This window comes from Polistes canadensis, unplaced genomic scaffold, assembly GCF_001313835.1.
Source record: "Polistes canadensis isolate GaletaPanama2010 unplaced genomic scaffold, ASM131383v1 scaffold_119, whole genome shotgun sequence".
Classification (NCBI taxonomy): Eukaryota; Metazoa; Arthropoda; class Insecta; order Hymenoptera; family Vespidae; genus Polistes; species Polistes canadensis.
This window is the reverse complement of record NW_014569666.1, coordinates 59,946-81,903: the sequence shown is the minus strand read 5'-3', so window position 1 is coordinate 81,903 and position 21,958 is coordinate 59,946. Positions and strand designations below refer to the sequence as shown.

Sequence of the window (21,958 nt, the reverse complement as noted above, 5' to 3'; positions counted from 1 at the left end):
GGCAAACCACTTTTATCGCGATGCGACGTGTTTTAGTAGTCCCCGAAAGACGATAACCAAACTCGATCGAAACGGAAAGCACGGTAAACCGACGCATAAAAGATAACTGATAAACTAACCGTACTAGGTATATGAAGAGCAGACGACCGAACGTACTTTTTACTCCTTAAATCTTCGTTCCGTGAAAGAATTTGCGAACGATTTTCGATGATACTATGATTTATCCTTTTCGAAGAACCCGATACCAACCCACAACGATTCCGCGTATTTTTTTTCGCGACGAGACAAATTTAGCGATGCTGATGATTCAATCGTATATATGCATTCGTTTCGTAGGGCGGGGAAGGAAGGGAGGAGAGGGTTAATTAATTGCGAACGACGTCGCGAATCGAAAGAAAAATATACGAGAACGAGCAACTATTATTTTTTTTCTCCCTGCAATAATTTCCGAAAAAGAAATATTCACGATAATAGAGAAACGCATTCTGCAGATTCGTGCACTCTCCACTGAATTCCACCTGCATCGTTTTCTCTCACTAGCTATTTCACTCTATCCTTGTTTATGATTCCTTTTTTTTATCCAACCCTCTGTTCTACTCTTTTTCCTCTCAAAGAAACCCAAACCAGGATTCCTTCTTTTTACGGGCACGTACAACGCATTGCCTTCTTTTTTTCATCTTTATTCTTCTTCTACTTCTTCTTTTACTTCTTCTTCTTCTTCTTTTGCTCTACTTTTTCTTTCTTCCTACCCTTCCCACAAGCAACCACGTTGGCTTGCCAGCTAGCTAGGCAAATAGTTTCCGCGTGAATTATTACAACCGGCTTCTCAAAAAGTTTTAAGTGTTTCGAGTAATCCCGAGGACGACGCGTGGCGAGCTTTAGATCGGCTCGAAAGGAACGGTTGTTCTCTCCTATATATACATATACATATATATATATATATATATATACATTTTTCGATTTCACGACATACGTAAGTAGCTACGTACACGCTCGCATACGTTTCTAGAGATGCGAACATTTTTCTGCAGAAACGAACGAACGAACGAACTTTTCTACGACGATTTAAGAAATAAGCCCCGCAAGAAGCTTTCATTCTTACCTACTTTCCGCAAAAATCCCTTTTTCCAACGAATTGAAAAATATCTTTATTATATCTAACTATATGATATATTATACATATACATATATATATTTTATAACGAACCTGGTTCGACTATCAGCATTACGGTGTCCGATCTTCCTTCGGCCGGTCTGCACGAATACTTTCCTATATCATTTTCCGTTAAAGCAGCCAAAGTCAATTCGGAAACTGTTTGTGCCGCTCCTTTTTCAGTTTCCACATTTATACCACCACGAGCTGCCTGAAATAAAGAAACAAAAGAACATCCCGTTCCCTCAACTCCCACCAGGTTTTTTTACACAATGCTTCAGACGATCTTTCAATGACGAATAGGATTAATAGTTTTTTTCTTTTCATTCTTTTTCTTCTTTTTTTTTCTGTTTTTTCTTTTCGCATGTGCTGGAAAACCAGCTGCATGGGAGGAGGAGTAGCGTCGGAGCTTTCGCTACGAATGAATGACTTCGATTTTTTTTCTATGCGAAATCGAAAAAAAGACAAAAAAAAATGGTATATAAAAAGAGAAAGGGGAAAAAAAGAACAAAAAATAGAACGCTTCGATAGAATCGGCCGCGAAATCGTTATTACACTTCGACGTTCATGAGCAGTTCGAAACGTACTCACCGATTCCCTCTCCTCTCCCCACACACACACCCCACACTCATCTCTTCCAGCTAGATGAAAAACTCGAACGAGAAAGGACAGTGTTGAATCTAGAAAAATTCATCATTCCGCGTATGTCTACCAACGCGAAAAAGGGGGATGAACGATGTGCGAGTCGTGGAATGATCGAACACGGTCGGCGGGCGTGAGGTGAGGTGAGGAGTGGAAACGTAAACGAAAAATTCACAAAAGACAGTTGGGCGAGAAAAAGAAAAGAAAAAAAAAGAAAAATAAAAAGAAAAGAAGTTGAAGAATAAGAAGAAGGAAAGAAAACGCGTGACCCACATTCGCAATAATGATTTACGAGCATTCTCGCTTTACCCTGGGTGCTGCTGTTGCTGCTGCTGCTGCTGTCTAGCGACAGGATTTTTTTTCCTAATACCGATAAAAGCATCAAAACCGAAATTTCATTAAAGAGCAGTAGCAGTAGCAGCAGCAGCAGCAGCACGTCGTCTATCCGTGCCGATAAAATTTGGAACGTGCTGAGAGCACCGACATTACCTGGAATGTTAGGAGTTTGTTATCCCGAAGCCATTGTACACCCCTGATGGGACGAGTCTGATATGGAGACGATATGACGCATCTTAGGGTGATCGTCGACCCCGATGGCACCCTTTGCTCCCTAGGACCCATTATAGCCGCCACTGGTGCCGTACTTTCGTAACCTGAAAGTCATGTTCCAACAAATATCATACGTCACTCAGGAAAATTCGATGACCCTTTCTATCTATCTATCTATCTATCTATCTATCTTCCTTTCTTTCTTTCTTTCTTTCACCCATGTATTCGTATCGAAACTTTAACCTGTTACAACTGTCGTTCAATCTTATGTGAAATATAACTTATGGATTTTTGATAGATATAATTATGAAAATGAATTCGATTTAAAAATGGAAAGAAGTAAAGGAAGGAAGGAAGGAAGGAAGGAAAGAGAGAGTAAACTCAATTTATGGTAAAAGGTAAGTAAAAGTAGATAATACTAACAATAATTCTACTCGCTAAGAGATACTACATATATATATATATATATATATGTCTTTTTCTTCTTCTCATGCTAATGCATCACCACGTTACTACTTGCTCGTTCGTCTTTCTTCTCCTTGTAACATAATTCTTTGTAGCAAGGAGTCGTTCCCGTTTAATGGCGAGTCTTCTCAATGAGAATAACGTTCCAAAAATCTTTCCTTAAGTTTCATTTAGATTAAACATTAATCTCTTTCGACTATTTCGAATAAAGTATTTGAATCGATTTCGATCGACGTTTATGTAACGATTGAATTTTTTATTCGAATGGAACTCGCGTTAGAGTCGAGATAATTAAATACTTGCTAATACTTTAATTGGAGCAATTGATAAAAACAATGTCACGTAGGATCGTTAAAATATAAAGAGACTAATGAGATCATTTAATTTCAGTTTAATACTCTCCTTTTGTAGAATTTTATTTAAATGATTTATATATTAATAAAAATAATTGTCAATCTAATAAATAATTATATTTAATTAGATAATTATATGATTAAATAAACAAATATTATCTTGAAATTATGATTAACGTTTTAAAAACAGTTTGGTATAAAGAAATATAGTTAATTAGAATTGAATAACTTTTCATTAATGTAAATAATATTCCAATTGTGGAATATTAAAAAAACGTTTTAAACGCGTATGAATTATTTCCATCAATTGTCTCAATCAAATTACGTGCGTATACGATAATGAATAAATAAAAGAATATAAAAGAGAAAAAGAAATCTAAATATTATTTCGATTAATACTACAGAGAATAAATGTGCAAAGCGCTAAGAAAGAATATTATTAAAAATATAAAAAAGATATATATGCTCGCGGTAGCTTCGTACGAAAAAAAGAAAAAAGAAAAAAAAAGCAAATACGAAACACTGACATCGTAGTCGCAACGAAGAAATATTAAGCATGATATTTTATTACATGAAATAAAAAGAAAAAAAAATGGAAAGAAAAAATGTAAAAAGTCAGATTGCAAAGAAACGAAGAAGGAAATGCATTCCTCTGTTAGATAAAATCCAAGAAATGCGTATAGAATGAACAAAAATTCATTTACTTCTCTACCCTGCGTACCTCCCTCTTCTTTTTCCATTACAGACAGATAAACAAAAGATTATACTTAAGTAGACTTCATAAATATATACATATATATAAATATCTAAAAAAAAAAGAGGAAACGAAAGAGAAATAACAAAGTCGTCACTATGAAATAAGTAGAAGGTATATAATGGATAAAAAAAAAAAAAACAAAAAACGTCTACTTTCTTGACAACTTTCCTTAAACCTACCCTTTCGAATGAATATCTTTCTTTAAAAATAACAATGAGTCAGCAGCGTCGGGGGTGTCTTTTCTATCTACGTGCGTACCTACCAAAGCATTGTTAGCTTATACTCACTCTCTCGGAAAGAATAGCAAAAAAAAAAGAAAAAAAAGAAAAAAGAAAATACAAGCTCCGCTTTTTTTCTTTCGCGTTTCTCTCTTTTCTCGCACTTTATTTTTACCCATAGTAACAGTAGTAGCAATGGGTAGTAACAATGATAATAATAGTAATGGGTAGTAGTAGTAATAATAGTAATAGTAGTAGTAGTAGTAGTAAGTTTGTCTTTCCGGATGATTTCCCATGGAAACGTAATTAGTGATTCCCCCTTCCCCCCCCCCCCAAACCCTCGCCCCGTATGTTCTCACACGATTTCCGTTTTCTGTTCGTCGTATTAATATTACAACTATCCCATCAAAATCACAGATCCCACTGGTGGTTCGGCATTTACGTATAAAACTCGTTAGAAAGTTTCAAATTCATCGATCGTATAATTTCGAGTTTAGAATGTTCAGACGTTAAGGATATACCTCTTTCTGTCTTTTTTTTATGTGTGTGTGTGTGTGCACCAACGGACGATCGAAATTCACTTGGATAACTTCCAAAGATAGTAAGTCTCTCGTAGTTTTGAATTCAATCAACGAACGGACATTTTTTGATATCTCTCACTGAGAACTTTATTCTAAAGAAAAAGAAGAGCACTTTGAAACAAAACAACAATGAAAAAAAATGAACCAAATCCGAGGATAGGTCGAGATTATTATAAGGTTTTGTATAATCTGCATTTCGTTTCGTTACGTTACGTTACGTTTACGTTTGGGTGGATTTTCCTCTTGTATCCGTCTTTTTCTTAAATTAATTAGTCAGTCGAAAAGAAAAGAAAAGAAAAGAACCTTTGGCTCCGTGTTAACGTTCGACGAATAATTCGATAAATATTTAAAAGCTCTTTTATTAAAAACTTTTCTCTTACCTTTTCGAGAATATCATTATTTAAAACCGGACTACTACTACTACTACTATTACTACTACTACTACTACTACTAACACTATATCTTTATAAATCGTTACAGAGAACGGATGACATTATTTCATCTTACCGAGAGAGGAATCGTAATCTCAATTCATTTAACCGAAAAGACATTTTCTCACGACGTCTCGTCGGCATATTAAAACGCGACCTACTTAAACTCACAGTTCGTGGACTCGAGACTTGAGAAGATATCTTTCCTACAAATTTGAGTTTGAAGTGCGAACAAACAAGGACGACGAGTTGCTGCTCCTCGTCGACGACGACGACGACGACGACAACAGGAGAAAAAGAAAAATAAAAAGAGAGAGAGAGAGAGTGTCGAGGAAAGGTACCTCCTTCTCGGTACTACGCGGTGCTGTAATAATTCATTAGTGTTCGTGAGAAAAACAATGGACGGGAGAAGTGCCAGTTAGATGGAAAAAAAAAAAGAAAAAGAAAAAATGAGAGAGAGAGAGAGAGAGCGAGGAGAAAGAAAGAAAGGGTCAAACAGAAAGAAACACAGAAGAAGATGATAAACGCCGAGTCCTATGATATTACTTGCATGATAATGTCAGGGATACGCATACATTACTCGAGAAAAAGAACTTAGCCAAAGACTAATTTAACGTAGGTGCACTCTTTTCTTGTCCCTTGATAACTCCGATGAGCCCTGTTGGTTGACTGCGAAGAACCAACGAGAGAAGAAGGATGGTAAGAGAGAGAGAGAGAGGGGAAAAGGGAAAAAGTGAGAGGAGATAGAGAGACCGTCGGTAAGGGCAGTACCGCAGGACTAGAGGGATTAAGGATAATCCTATTAGACTTAAATTAATCCCACAGGAACTGCATTTCACCTGGCGAAATATTACTTTATGCCGTTATTACTGTACCCCCCCCCTCTTCCCCCGTAGGTGTATGCTTACGCTATTTATTGTCTTTCTCTTTACCTTTCCTACCTACTTACAAATAAATATATATATATATTTATATCTATATATGTGTATATGTATGTATCAAATTATATAATTCAGTTAAATCATGGAAATCTGAAATTTTGCTAGAAATATTTAAACATTTTTTTGAATAAGTAAAGAATTTATTATTATAAATTTAATACCAGAGTATAGTTTTTAAGAAAAATTATACGATGTTATGTTTTGTTATGTTAATGTTTCAAGAATATTTTAATACGTCGATACATTCGTAATATCAGTCGCATAAGAAACTTTCATCGTGATCTATAATATTATTCTTATCTTATATTTATATTGCCATTCTCTATTCTATAAATATCATCAGGCTCGTCATTTAAGAAACGAGACGTTCGCCTCTTTTTTTTTTGTTTTTTTCAACTTCGATATCATTAAATTTTCTATCTTTTTTTATACGATACGAATATAAAATCCCATTCGCGAAGGACGATGAAATAAATCAGCAACGCGATATAAAAATAATTCACGTCATCTCATCGGAGAGATATTATAAAATTTATAAAATAAAAAAAGAAAAAAAAAGAAGAAGAATAAAAAACCGCTGACCACGCAAAACTTCTCTATTATTCGCAACTTTTTTTTTTATCATGAAAGAATAAAAAAGAAAGAAAAAGTCTCTATTTTTCTGTTAGCTCGAACTTTTTTCGTGTCTCCTTCCTTTTTTTTTTTTTGTCATATCACGTAGGATCAAAAACTTGTCAGACACGTAAGTAAACAATAACTGGAAATAACTTGTGACCTTTTAACGATATTTTACTCATTCTTCTCGCGGTCAAATAGAAAAAAAAAAAAAAAAAATACACGGTGACATAAAAAATTAGATAAGTTTGCGTGAATATTTGATTGTCTTTTTCTTACTGCAATAATAATCGGAGAAAATATAGGATACCGTGTGTAAACGGGGAACGATTTCTTCAGGCAACCAACCAACCAACCCTCCGTCAAGTAATAATGAAAAAAAAACGTTAGAAACGAGAACGGGAGTGGTAGCGATGGTGGTGTAAAGAGAAAAATCGACGTAGTAACATTGGTCGCGCGTTAAAGCCGGAAAAGTGACGCACTTACCCTTAAGTGATTGATGTTCGTGACGTCGAACGAAGAATAAAAGGAACCAAAGTAGATGAGTTTTTAACGTGCAAACGAAGTATAAGATGATCGGTACGTTGTTATCAATATAACGAGAATATATGGGAAAGAATTAATATGATTTATGAAAGAATTATATCCAACCAAATTCAACTTATTTTTTTTTTTGTTCTTTTTGAATAGCTTTCAAAATGAAAACGATTAATAATATTAGAAAATTTTAATTCTCTTTGACGATATAATAATAATAATAATAATAATAATAATAATAATAATAATAATAATAATAATATCATTGTTATTCTTATTTGTGTTTTGTCTCTCGATGCAANTAATAATAATAATAATAATAATAATAATAATAATAATAATAATAATAATATCATTGTTATTCTTATTTGTGTTTTGTCTCTCGATGCAATTTTGACTAACACATTAATTATTGTTATAAATATAATTGTTATTATTATTATTAATATATTATTACTATTATTATCATTATTAAAGACAATTGCACATAGGTCTAATGCTATTACGAAAATGCAATTATTTGCCATTACAGATATTCAATAATCCCGTGTAAAATTTGAATACATTCCTCTTATGTTTCTAATTAGAACGTTCAGGTAACGTTGGCGTTTCGCCTATATACAGACATACGTCTCTGACGTTCATCGTTCGGTACACGAAATGCACGTATATAGCGATAAAGTTCCGAATAATACGCCAGCTAGGAGGATTTCATGGGCAATTACAGCGAATGACAGAAATATTGCTGTTTGCTGGCCGAAACTTTGTCACCGTCTACGTAGTGATAAACAGGAAAGCATACGCGATTCGCGCGTATACAGATACATATATGCGCACGTATTCGTGTTAACCTGTGTTCTTTATCCGAAATCGGAGGAGAAAACATTTTCCAAATGCATTTTGTCGTAGGAAAAATCGGCAAAAGTGAAAAAGCGTTTCCCCATACGTTGCATATAAATTTTCTTGAAAAATTCTATTCTTCGCGCGTCACTTAATTACTAAGAAATCAATGTACTATACTACACAACAACGTTTATTTTGTTGTTGTTGTTGGTTTTTTTTTTTCTTTTTTTAAATATTTGTCACAGAGTTATTCCACGAATAAAAAGTTTTTAATTTAATTACCACCCAACGCGTACGAAGAATATACCGTCTGATTGTGAGTACGCGCATACCATTGTATATCAAACGCAAACAGAAAAATACGAAATAAATAAAAAAAAAAAAAAAAAAAAAACAAACAAATAAAGGGAAAGAAATACACGAAAACATTTCTAACGATAGAGTTGAGCTTAAATCTTAAAAATAATCGACAGAGGAAAACTCTCTCTCTCTCTCTTTCTTTCTTTCTTTTTGAAGTTCTGATCTAGCTTTTATATCTTTTTATATTTATTTCGAACTACGTGCAGTCAGAATTTATAAAATAAATGAATGATCGGACAAGCAAGAGAAAAAGAGATCTGAAAAATAGAAAAGCAAATCCTATCTTCGATATTTCAAACAAATAATATAACTTCGTTCTTTCTTTCTCTTTTTCTCGTATCCTACATATCGTATATCATGAATGTCTCGACATAGAGAAACACGTTCTGAATCCACCTACGTATATATATATATATATACGCATGTAACATCAAAGTGTTCATAACGAAATATTAAAATATCTATATTACGTATACATTTAAATACTGCATCGATATAAATCCTATATGAAAGAAAAAGTGTACAATATAACGGAGATACTTGTAATATTTTAATATTCAATTTATTTTAATCCTAGATATTATATTTCGTTTGACAATAGTACGATAATACGAACGATATTGATTTACGTATTACACGAAACAGGTATTTTGTATCGTATTGTAATATTCGAGCTAAATTTTAGACTGACTGACTGACTCATTTGAAAATCAAACTAACGTTTACGACTTATCGCTTGAATTAGCTAGAAATACTTTACCAAGCACATTCAGCAAACAAGTGAATCGCTTATATTTGCTATACGCTTGAACGTAGCGTTGACACGTAGGATGGTAAAGGGTATGTATAGTTTCGAAAAGGGAAACCCTATTGTAAGGTAGGGATGCGTTACGTTTGCACGGCCATTAAAAGCTATCTTCGTTTACGATCTGTTATATATCTCGTGCGTGTAATGTGTACTTACTTATGCGTGTTTGTTGAGAACGGGGTTCGTCGTAACCCTCTGGTTTATCTGCCTCTGAAAACACGAAAGCATTTATTGGATCACGTAATTGCGCCTAACGTCAAAAGCTCGTTAAATTGAAATATTTAAGACGTTTCTCTCATTCCACATGATATTCTAAAATAAAATAACAGTCAAATAAAATCTAGACGACGTGTTAATTAATGAGAAAACAAAACGATATTTTGTATGTAATCGAAAAAAACTACCCACCTCTCACCGATAACTGAACGGCGTACATGATTTTCGGTTCTGTGTTAACTTGACATTCGTATATACCCGAATCCGTCTTTTTAACGTTATCCAACCTGAGGGTCCAAGCGTCGCTCCCAGGAGTATGTTGAGGATTGAACCTCGTATCGCTACTGAAAGCTACGGTACCTGCTGTGAGTATATGAAGGTCTCTGATTCTCATCCAAGACACCTGTAAACAAACACACCGAGAAGTAGGTCAGTATGACATGTTTTTTCGTAGTTTACGGTTATTGATCCGCAAAAATAACATGCAAACTCCGATTTCTTGACTCTCTCTCTCTCTCTCTCTCTCTCTCTCTCTCTCTCTCTAACTAACTATTCTTTTTTTAAAAGTATTAAACAAATGCAGGAATATCTTTTTCAAATATTTACCTTTTATCGAGTTTCAAATATCTCTCTCTCTTTCTTTTTCGTTGAAATAAATATTAGCGAATGAACAAAGAAGAAAAATATTTGAGATGAATCGAAGCAACAGAAAAAAAAAGAATGTTATCCGATGTGTGTGTGTGTGTGTGTGTGTGTGTGAGAATATGGTTAGTAAACAGTACGTAGGCTTATCGGATCCTCGTATTTTTCGCTACTCGACCAGGCAAACGTTCGGATATTAGATATCCGGTTATCAGCCGGCAGTCATTTCCGGCCTATATCCAGTTACTATTTTCCCATTGGCCATTCGACGGTGGAACTGTCTCTGGTTTCATCGAGGTACCTACGCTCGAAAATAAATGTATCCTACCCGATGATTTGCTGCACCAACCGAATATCGAAAGAACTTATCAAGCCCTGTTACTGTTACTGTTACTGCTACTACTACTACTACTACGATTCTAGGTGCACCCAGAAAAATGGAAAAAGCTAAATCACGAAAAAAGCCGCCGTCGAGTTTTCCTCCTCTTGCTCCGCTACCACCCCCTCCTCCGTTACGAACCCCCGACGACGACGAGGATGAGGACGAGGACGAAGACGAGGACGACCGATGCTACACCGAGTAACGATTTTTAATAATGTTGCGAAAAGCCGCGCGAATGGATCCCGAGAGTCGAACGAACTGTGAGATCGAGAAAAAGAGAGTGTGAGAGAGAGAGAGAGAGAGAAAAAGAGAGAGAAAGTAATAATCTCCGCAACAAAAAAAGAAGAGGATCTCACCGACCTAGCAGAGTATACCCCGATCTCGAATCGAATATACACATATACATGCCACCATATATATATATGCATACATACATATACTATATACTAAACCAATCGAATGTAAAAGTCGAAATATATTACGAATATTAAAGCTACCCCTCGTTCTGATGAGATTATCGATATAGTCCTACTACCCCCCATCCCGTTTCCTCGTATACCTCGTGAAAACTTTCGACTTTTGTTATAGAATAAGAATAGAAAAAAAGAAAAAAAAAGAAATGAAAGAGATTCGTTAAATAAAATATACCTATACGGAAAGATGGGATGATATACCTACCTACTTACCTACCCATGAAAGAAAACAAAAAACAAAACGAGACAAAACAAAAGAGAAAAAAATAAATAAAATACAAGAAAAAAAAGAAGAAGAAGAAAATTAGGGAATTTTCGCGAAAAGTATTGGAACTATACGTAGGAGGCTTTTGGTCGAGCGCCAGTGTAACCCCTAATATACGCCGAATGACCCCCGAAATACAGAGAAAAATCGGCTTTTGAGATCGTAGCAAAAGTCGAGAAGAAGAAAGTGCTTGTGAAGAGGGCAAACCAGTCGGAAGAAGGGAAATACGAGAAAGGTGGAGCCGTGGCGGCCCTCTCGACTCTCTTTCGTACTTACTTACTCGTCGTGTGCCGTCGTGCTTGCTCTAGAAGACTTCGAAGGAACAGAGGAGAAGAAAGAAAGAAAGAAAGAAAGAAAGAAAGGAAGAAAAAGATACGACGACGACTACTTGGGCAAGACGAGGGAGACAAAGGAGGGCAATACGGAGTCGGCATAACCGCTTTCATCTGCTACGTCGGCACAGACCGGAGGAATAAAAATGCGACTTCTTTCCAGTCGCTTCGTCGTTTCCATTCCCCTACTTCCACCCTTAACTCTTATAACACTACTACCAACTACCAGCACCAACACACCAATGGCATCTATACCATCTTATAAAGTCTCTCTCTCTCTTTGTCTTGCAAACCATCGCGTTCCACCAAAATGGCAACTTATACGAGAAGCTTCTTTCTCTCTCTTTCTCTCTCTCTCCCTCTCTCTGTCTTTGTCTCTTTCTCACGTTCATTCCCCTATATCTCTGTTCCCACCTACTTTCCTTTCTAAAGTCTCTGTGTAAGTACGTGTAACAAGAAAAATCGAGACCACCTATGACAAGGCTAGTAACCCGAGCTAGCAACGCGTAAATTAGGCGTTCAACCGAGGGGGGGGGGTGGTTTCGTGCAATTTTTGAACTCGTTCCGTTGCACCGAGAATTTCTTCCTGGACACTGGTCAGACCGCAAAAGTGATCCTCTACTTTAGTTTCCTTCTTTCTCTTCTTTTGTAAACGAAAGAGAGAGAGAGAGAGAGGGAGGGTGTGTAGGTTTGTAACTCCGTGTGTTTGAACATCCCCCCTTCTCCCTCTGCCCCATCGTCGTCTCTTTTCTTACGTTCATTGTGTTCCGGTAAACAAGCTTCCACGCAATATAGAATTTTTCCTCGGCTAGTTCTTATCGGTGTTTTCTCGTTTACCTTCTCTCCCTCTCTCTCTCTCTCTCTCACTTAGTTATTTCCGAGTTACTTCTATTCTACTTTACTACTAGAAAAGACACAGAATTTTGTGTAGTTGATTTTCTTGTTCCGTACAATTTGTAATTTCGCGAAATTGCTCGTGTCGGTCGTAACATCTCCTCTGCTATTTGAAATTGCATCAAGTATAATTGCGTGTAACTCGGCTTTGTCGCGTTTATCAGTCTATTCTATTTTGAATGAAGCAAATTTCTCTTTCTCTCTCTCTCTCTCTCTCTCTCCCTCTCTCTCTCTCTCTCTCTCTCTCTATTGCAACATCAACTATAATACGCTACAACACAGAGAGAACTTTGATCGAGTAACAAACGGAAGAGCTTCGTGAGAGATTCCTTGAACATTATTAAAATCCATCGCGTTTACTTTCTCATCTCTGCCATTTCGAGCAAGCAGATTTGACAATTCTGGTTTGACAATTCCCAGCGCACGCTTATGTGCTCTTTCAAGCGTGCCACTGGAAAAGGGCAAGAAAATTTCTCGATGAATTAAGGGAAGAAGCTCCCGTTTTCTACTTCCAATGATGAAAGCTTTATATAGGAAGTAGAATAAGTGGAAGAAAGGAGAAAGAGAGAAGAAATACAAGCTTCTATCTAACCCCCTCCCCCCTTCTCTCAGAGAAGAAGAAGAAGAAGAAGATCAAATCCACGATGGGTGTACTATCAAATCAATGTTCTTCTCTACAGTTTAACTATTTACTCCTACTCCTTTTCCATGAGAATCGTACAATTCACTTGCGGAGATCTTTTTGCGACAAATCTTATGTTCATTTTAATTACTCCTATGTCAAAGAATAAAATGTGTCTTATTCGTAAAGGAGAACTAAAATTTCTTACAAATGTTTACTACATTTGCGAACATTGATATTTATAATAAATCAACAGAGTATATATATTATACATTTCTTCATGTTTTATAAGTTTTGTATATAACATTTTTCTATATTATATGAAATAACAGAAATATTTAATGCGTTAATATTTGGTGGACCACCTTATATATATATATATATGTAGTATATAATATGTGTACGTGATATTTTTAAAAGAAAAAAAATTCGATAAAATTACATCGCAATTATAGATACTTCAATTTGTTGGCTTAATTTATCATATCTATTGTAACGTTATATTCAATTCGCAAAAGTACAGGTAAGTATACGTTCTGTAAAAATTTGTCAATTCACGAAAGTAAGTACTTCGATTAAAGCTTTGCGATTTGTACCTTGTTTTAAAGTGGCACCACTTCCATAGAATTCATTTACCGAAACGAACGTTTTCACCGTCCGGTTTTTTTTAATCCGATTTCATTTATCGGAAAAAGTCGAAACCCCTCGTAGGGAAAGGGTAACAGAAAAATTCCCTTCGAATAAAGCAACGAATGACACCGGCCGGTGTCTCTTTTGAAGCCGATTATGAGAACAGAAGGTAAAGTGTATCATACATTTTCAAATTTTTAACGTGTAGCGAAAAGTTTCCAACTATAACACTATTTTTTGATAATTCAATGTAATTTATTATCGTATGATCAAACGTGTAAAAGATAAATAACAATATATGGTACATTACGTTTTTATATATCAATAATGAAATAAATTTCATGATCATTGTTTAGTTACATAAGAAAATAATCTTCGTTGGGAGAAAACAAAAATTCACGTATAAAGTTTTAATTATAAAATAAAAGTCAAAATTTGGACAATATTATTTGGAATAGGATCATGGGATAAAGACTTATATCTAATCTCATCTAACCAACACAAATCAGAAGACCAACAACAGCCGGTGGGTCAGCGAGCTTTTATCGATTACCTTTATTGCATTACACGTTGTCTGTTCGTGACAGTAATGCCATTCGATTAACCATATGCTTCTGACTCCTGGGCGTAAATTAAAATAAGGCTTGGTGGTCGTTCTTCATTTGCTCGTTGCCCGTATAATAAACAAGCAAATGAGAAATAAGAGAATATTAAATTTTAACACTGATCCAAATTAATCCTTCTATTTATTTCTATAAAACGTATCGCGTATTAAATAGTTTAATATTGTTTTCATTAAAGGATCCAATAATTTTGCATTGCGATATGTGGTTTAATATAAATAAAAAGAAGATAAAAGAAAAAAAAAAAAGAAAAAACATAGAATATTATCGTAGCGAATTTCCACGGAAATGATTTATCGACCATTTCGACTCTCTCGAATCAATAACTGACTTCGAATGATTCACGATGCACAACAAATCTATTTTATATTGTTATCGTATCGGATTCGAGAGTTTACTTAAAATAAGTTACGAATATGTATTTAGAGAACGTGCTTGTTTCTCCGTTGGAAGTATTAGCAACATACACAAATACACACACAAACACACACGCACACGCACACGTTACGCCACTTACTATCACAATGAAGACATGGTAGTAAGTAATAGAACACTGCATACTCGTGTGAGATTGTACATGCTATCGCTAGTACTTGCTCTTCATTAAAACACTTGCTTCTATTTCAAATTATCCTTATCCTACGTTAGTAGTAAGCGCTTCGTTATTAAACATCAAAATCTAACAGTCTCGGTTTCAACAAGGCTTCATGTCTAAACGGAAATACGAGTCCTTCTATAGTTGCGTGAGCATAAAACACAAATACACACTCGCACACATACACACTGATTTTTTTGACCTTACATTAACGTTTACACCACAGATCATGTATAGATAACACAATTAATTAGTAAACTAAAATATATATATATTCTTAATTGGTAAAGTTCGTAATTAAACATACATATATCTAGAACAATATATTAATTAATAATTATTTTTACAATAACGGCAAAAACAGAAACCCCCACCCACCCGTACGTATTTTCAATTTTCGTTTAGAAAAAAAAACCGTCAGACGGATGAATGGTTGGTAAGATTTTCTTCCGATTGATCGAAACGAATCGGTGTGTCAAATTTCGAAGGGTGATCTTTGGTGGGTGATGACGCCTCACCAAAGGGTCAAAGGTTCAAAGTTCTGTGATAGTTGACGAAAGAACAAACGAACGAACGAACGAACGATCGAGTAAAAGAAATAAGAATAGAGCAAAAAAAAATGAGATTCCTTCCGATTCGGACCCCCGTACTATTTTGTAATCTAGGCCAAGGAGTTAGTACTACTACTCCCACTTTCAACTCTCTCAGTCTTTATATTTCGTGCGACCTTTTCGCGAGACTTTCGACTACTCTCTTTGCCTACACTCGAGCCGTCCAATTATTTTTTTTCACCATTATCTGTAGGTACATTTTTTTTCTCTCGACGTTTTTCAACTCGTTCTAACTCCTTATTCGAAGTTTGCTTTCCTTACGTACTTTTTTCTTCTTTTTTTCTCTTTTTTTCCCTCCCCCACCCCTCCTTAAAGAAGTCAGCCGGCTGGCCGAACCGAACGAAGGGAAAAAACGAATCAACGTACGAACGAACAAGTAAGAAATACAAAGAGAAAAAAAAAGAAAGAAAAAAAAAGAGAGAGAGATATTCAAAGACATCAATATCTTTGTCGCATTTTTCCTTCCTTCCTTCCTTCCTTCCTTCCTTCTAATATTCGACAAAGAAGAGAATCATCTTCTCGTTGGTTTAACTGGGCCAAGACGAAGGTCGACTCGACTTGACGAGTGATGTAATATCGATAATCGATTACGCGACTTATGATCAAGGATTAATACAGCACCCCCACTTCCCACCCCCAATGCTTTTCCTGAGATCCTAAAGAAAAATATGTAGTAAGATACGTGGCAGAGGAGTTTCACATTTATTACCAAGTGTCGTGAGACCCTTCGAGACCCCCCCACCACCACCCCCGCCTACCTTTCTCATGTTGTTCGTTTAGTAAGTTAATAGCAATGTGAGAAACGAGTTTTCCCAAATTCCCTTGACTCTCTATCTTTCTCTCTCTCTTTCTCTTTCTTAACGATATCGACGAACTCTCTTAAAGATATACTTTTTTTTCCCTCTTTTTTTCTCATGAACCATTTGAAAGTAATGTTTCTTAAATCGAAACAAACGAGAAAGATGATACGTGAGGTGAATTATCGATTAACATTTAGACGATATAGATGGTTTTCGAGAAACTCGACGTTATGAGATAATCGTATCACGTAGTAGGAGACATCTTCTCAGGGCTCGATGAAAACGTTCCAATTGATGACCTTCGAATTCTTCTTTTAACGGTCCTCTCTAAAAGAAATCGCACGTGGAATCGAAAGAGTAAACGACAATATTCGTCGTCGTCGTCCTTTATCTTTCGTAATCAATCGAACAATTATTTATATTCTCCAAATTGATACGATTATAATAATTCAATTAGTTGTTTCTCTCGTCGAAAAATAAAATTCTTAATAAGAAGGTATCATAGGGAATTTGGACATCAAAAAAAAAAATAGAACTTAATTTTGATAAGTTGGACGTTTCGTCCCTTTATTGGGACTTCTTCAGCAACTGGAAATTTTATTTTATTGTTATTTTTATATTACGAAATACATGAGACTCATAGATTATAAACCAATACCACCGCGTTAGCTGAGCATCATTTTACAACAGGACATAATTTTAAATTTGACGCAGCAACGATTTTAGATTTAGAAGAAAATTGGTATAAAAGAAACATTAGTGAAATGTATCATATAACGAACAATAACACGGTTAATTTTAGAACAGACACAAATAATTTAAACAACATCTATAACGGAATTTTTAAATTTAACTATAATAAATAGAACACCGTAATAGAGGACACCTTAACAGTGAAGATATCAAGACTAATAAACACTAGTCTAGATTGAAACAGTTTTATTGAGTGTTCAAATTATAACGGATTAAGACTTAACGAAATGTAGATGTTTTGTGTTTTGAATATTATTAAAATATAAAGAAAAATGTATGTCTGCTTAAAGAAAAAAGACGCTGAACTTTAGAGATTAAGATAACATGTAATTTTTATAATGTATGGGTCTCATGTATTTCGTAATATAAAAATAACAATAAAATAAAATTTCGTTACTGAAGAAGTCCCAATAAAGGGACGAAACGTCCAACTTATCAAAATTAAGTTCTATTTCTTTTTTTGATGTCCAAATTCCCTATGATACCTTCTTATTAAGATTATAATAATATTATGATCGCGTAATCATATCTCTTGAATACCCTCTAATAGATTTATTTGTTTACTTTTTAAAAAGAGAAAACTTATTTTTTTTAAATTACATGGAAAAGAATTTACCAAAAAAAGTAATGCAACGAAATAAGTACGGTACCTATTCCTTTCGAAACGTATTACAACGAAGCTAAATACAAGGAGGACGATCGAGATAGGCGTTTGCATCAAATTTGTGTTGTTAATTAAGAGTGAATGCAGAGTACGATAATTATCCACGAGGGCGGCGGGGCTGTTCTTAAGTTTAGATTTAAATACGTGTAATTTTATAAATAAACAAATGAAACAAATAGTTCTCTTTGATGTTTTTGTTTTAATCACGAAGTCTTAATTTAATTAAGGATTAATTAAAGGATTAGGATTAATTTTCTTAAAGCTCAACAGATTATTTTATATTGTTGATTTTGTGATTAACTGTCTAAGGTAACTGGCAATTACATTTTACATGCAGTATTATTCATTTTTATACTAATTGAGTTAAAAATAAATTAATTCCATTTCAACATTTTTTTACAGATATATTGGATGATTTATTAAAATTTTTTTCACGCTATTGTTATTTTTTCTTGACTTTGTGATGTCATAACCAATTATTCTATTTTTTTTCCTAAGTTAAAGGTAGGTTTTTACATATTTAAAAAATCAGATCATCTAGTGACAATAGAAATCGACCTTTCATTGTGAATATTGTACCCACATTTATAACACGCCGATCGTCCTCCTTGTATATAGGCTCCGTGCGTATTACAAAGAAATAGTTTTCTTTAACGTCGAAATGCGAATGATAACCAAACGAAAAGAAAATAAGCAAAAGCCGGTGGTACTTCGGTTACACGCGCACGTTGAGTTTTTCTTTTTACAATACAACAGTGAGGATGAGAGGTGGGGACAGAGGGAAAAGAAAGAAATGAAACAAAATAGAGGTGCGAAAAGATGAAAGAGAAAGGACCGGTGAAGATGTCGATGAAAAGGAAAAGAGTTAAAAAGTGGTGCTAGGGGTGGGGAGTGGGAGGGGAGGGGGAGGGATACGAAGAGAGAAATACTAGATGGTTGGTAGGAGAGACGTGAAACGAGCTCGGAACAGTTTCTTAACAAACTAACTTCGTTAGGACATCAAAGGTATCTTTTCGTTCGTACATCGAAGAGAGAAGGGATTAAGGGAACGAGATCAAAATAAAATGGAAAGTTTCTTTCCCCCCCCCCCCACTCCCATCCCGAACAAACTGCACTGCGAATGCACGCCGACGAAAGACAACAACAACGACAACGAAAAACAAGAAAAGAAACATAGCCAACGAGGGATGAATAAAGGAATAAAGGTTGCGAAAAAGAAAATGGCGAGGAGAGGAAAGTAATTCGGGGGAAAGTAGAGAGGAATAGTGTGTAAGGGAAAAATAGAATATATTATTGTGGGATAGGGCTGGGCAAATTATTTGAGAGAGAGTGTGTGTTACGTAACCTTGAATATTTAAAATAGAAAAATTAAAATAGAAAAAAGGATACAATTGAAAGTATAAAGAAGTGGTTTTAATATATTTTTAGCTGTATGTATCTCACGAATAGTGAGAAATAGAAAGAGAGTGTGTGTGAGAGAGGGGGAGAGAAAATGAGGGAGATGATCTTCGTGATATCGCACAAAAGGTGGCCCCGTGATTTAGTGGACGAACGACGATAGTAGTCTGAGGGTCATATCTCGTGATGGGAGAGAAGAGGAGAGGAGAGGAGAGGAAAACGCAAGGGAGTGTATGCGGTCGTCGGGTGAAGGGTTAAAATGGCGGACACGAGAAACGTGCACTCCACTTCGAGGAAAATTTGTCTTGCATACCGATGAGGTTCACTTTCCGAGGAACATCAACGACTTCTTTCTCTTATTTATCATCATTCTTACGTTCTTTTTTCGTAATTACACTTTTTATACTTTTTATACGCGGGTGTATCATTTGAAAAATCAAACTAATCACTGATACTTATATAAATGCAACGATTTATTACGAATGTCTATTATACGTAAACACATGATGATTTTTAATAATTTATCGAAATGAAGAAGTAACTTTGGAAGAAGTAGGCAAACGTTGGAAATCTTCCAAGAAAACGTTCACGCACGATCTCGAAGTTACGACGACGTTTCCTCCATCTCCATTCGTTTCCTCTTCTACGTTTCCTCCAGCTAATAATATTCTCTAAAGAGAGAGAGAGAGAGAAAGAGAGAGAGAGAAAGAGAGAAAATAAAAATCCCACTAAGTCTACTCTACTCGCACATTATCTTTCATCTATTACTCTTCTACTATTTTCATCCTTCTTAACCTTTCTATCTCGTTTTCTCGTAGGTCTCTACTTACGTTGGGATGATCGATGAGTCGTTAAAGTAACGGAATTTAAATTCTCCCTTTTTAGAGGAGGGGTGGGGAGAGAGAGGTTTCGTTGCTAGCTGCTTCTTCGATAATATTTCTCTCCTCTAGTTCCTGCAATTTCGTTGCAAGTTGCCAGCTTTCGAGCTTTGAACGCAGAAACGTTTGGTGTAACGTTTGGCTTTTGCTTGCATCGCGTGCACCCAACGATGTCTCCTCCTACTCTCTCGTAATAATTCCATTTGAACAAACGAGGACAACGTTTTTCATGCCTCGACAATATCACTAATAATGTTTCCCCATACGCTACCCCCGCTCGATATAGTCATAACCCTGGATTTAATAACTACGAACCTATGGTAGAACTAAGTGATACCGAAAAAAAAAAAAAAAAAAAAAAAATTAAATACCGTAAAATGATTGGCACCGATGGCAAACCGACGTTCGCCCAAAAATTTGACTCTCTCTCTTTTTTTTTTAACCCACTCTATCGACGTTGCTTTATTCTTTCCCCACCTTTCCCCCTTCACACACACACACACATTTTACGTTTAAATTGGATTACATTCGTACCACGTTCCGTTTGACGCGTTCGAAATCGTCCGAAAAGAAAAAAAGAACAAGACAACGAATAGAAAGCCCGGAACGTTTACAACTACGGGCAAAATTTGCAACGTTATTTGCGATTAAAAAAAAAGAAGAAAGAAAGAAAGAAAGAATGGATAGGAATATTTTAATATTACTCAAAATTTGCTAAGAATATTATATTAATTTTGACAAAGTCGATTAATAATCGTCATCAAATATACAAGATCTTCGTTTTAACGGGTAGTAACAACAGTTTACCGTAGGTTTGTCTAAAACTGAAGCCATGTAAACGGCATGTCGAACACGCTTTAGTTCGCTTCTTGTTTGTTACGTTAAATTTTGAAAGGGAACGTAAATGCTCGAGAGAGAGAGAGAGAGAGAGAGAGAGAGAGAGAAATTTCTCTCTCAGACACCGTCGTCATAGTTCGTTCTCTCGACGTAACAACGACCAACGTCGAAAATGCAAGCCTGCCTCCTGCCTGCTTGCCTGCCTGCCTGCAGGAAACAGCATAACAAATACTATTTGTCACGATTATCCTACTATTTGCCTCGGCTTCGTAACAAACGAATCCTCCCATCTAAAACGACGTTTATTCGTGCAAACGAGAGAACAACGCCAAATTATCGCGATTTACACATAAAGCACATTTTCCCCGCAAGTATCATTACGCTATGATAAACACGTTCAATTATAAAGAGAAAATATATATAATATTAATTATATATATACAAAGATGACGCAGACAGTGAACTCCCTCTTCTCCCCTGATTTAAGATTTACGAATAGAACATATACATATATATATATAACTATGTGCTACTTAGAATGACTCTTCGATCACGTTTCTTTTCTATTATATCATTTTGAAGAACGGAAGAGAAAGGAAAAAAAATAAACTACAGCGAATACGCAACGCAAATAAAGAAGAAGAAGAAGAATAAGAAGAAGAAAAAATATAAAAATATCGTCTAAAGCACAACGTCGAAATGATTCGTATAATAAAACGGGCCAAGTATTCTACCGGCAAATCCCGACCAAGCGTCGTCTCTTCGCTCTCTCAGTTCAAAGACCGAGAACTGCAAGCTGATAGCAAGAGAGAGAGAAAGAGAGAGAGGGAGAGAACTCGGCAGGTTTTCTTAAGAAGGATAAAGGCACTTAGACCACTAGGAGTTATGAAACCGATCCAGATCCCATCTCTTGTATGCTAGCGTATTATAATTAAAGCGGATTATCTAATAATTTTCGAGAGAGATGAATGCCAGGATCATCCGACGAGCGTAGAGGAGCGTAAGAGCACTACCTCGTTTTATCTATCTTCTCTCTCTCTCTCTCTCTCTCTCTCTCTCTCTCTCTCTCTCTCTCTCTCTCTCTCTCTCT

At 35.5% G+C, this 21,958-nt stretch overlaps 1 protein-coding gene across 6 annotated transcripts in view; it reads right to left on the bottom strand.

The window, feature by feature from the left end:
- The window catches only part of LOC106787903, a 62,679-nt gene that overhangs the window by 6,875 nt on the left and 33,846 nt on the right, over positions 1-21,958 (bottom strand). For all 6 annotated transcript variants that reach the window (XM_014750662.1, XM_014750661.1, XM_014750663.1 and 3 more), the window contains 4 exons: positions 9,662-9,872; positions 9,410-9,463; positions 2,285-2,448; positions 1,208-1,364 (listed from right to left, as the gene is read on the bottom strand). In XM_014750662.1, coding sequence (XP_014606148.1) covers positions 1,208-1,364; positions 2,285-2,448; positions 9,410-9,463; positions 9,662-9,872 — 586 coding nt within the window. The remainder of the gene's footprint in view (positions 1-1,207; positions 1,365-2,284; positions 2,449-9,409; positions 9,464-9,661; positions 9,873-21,958) is intronic.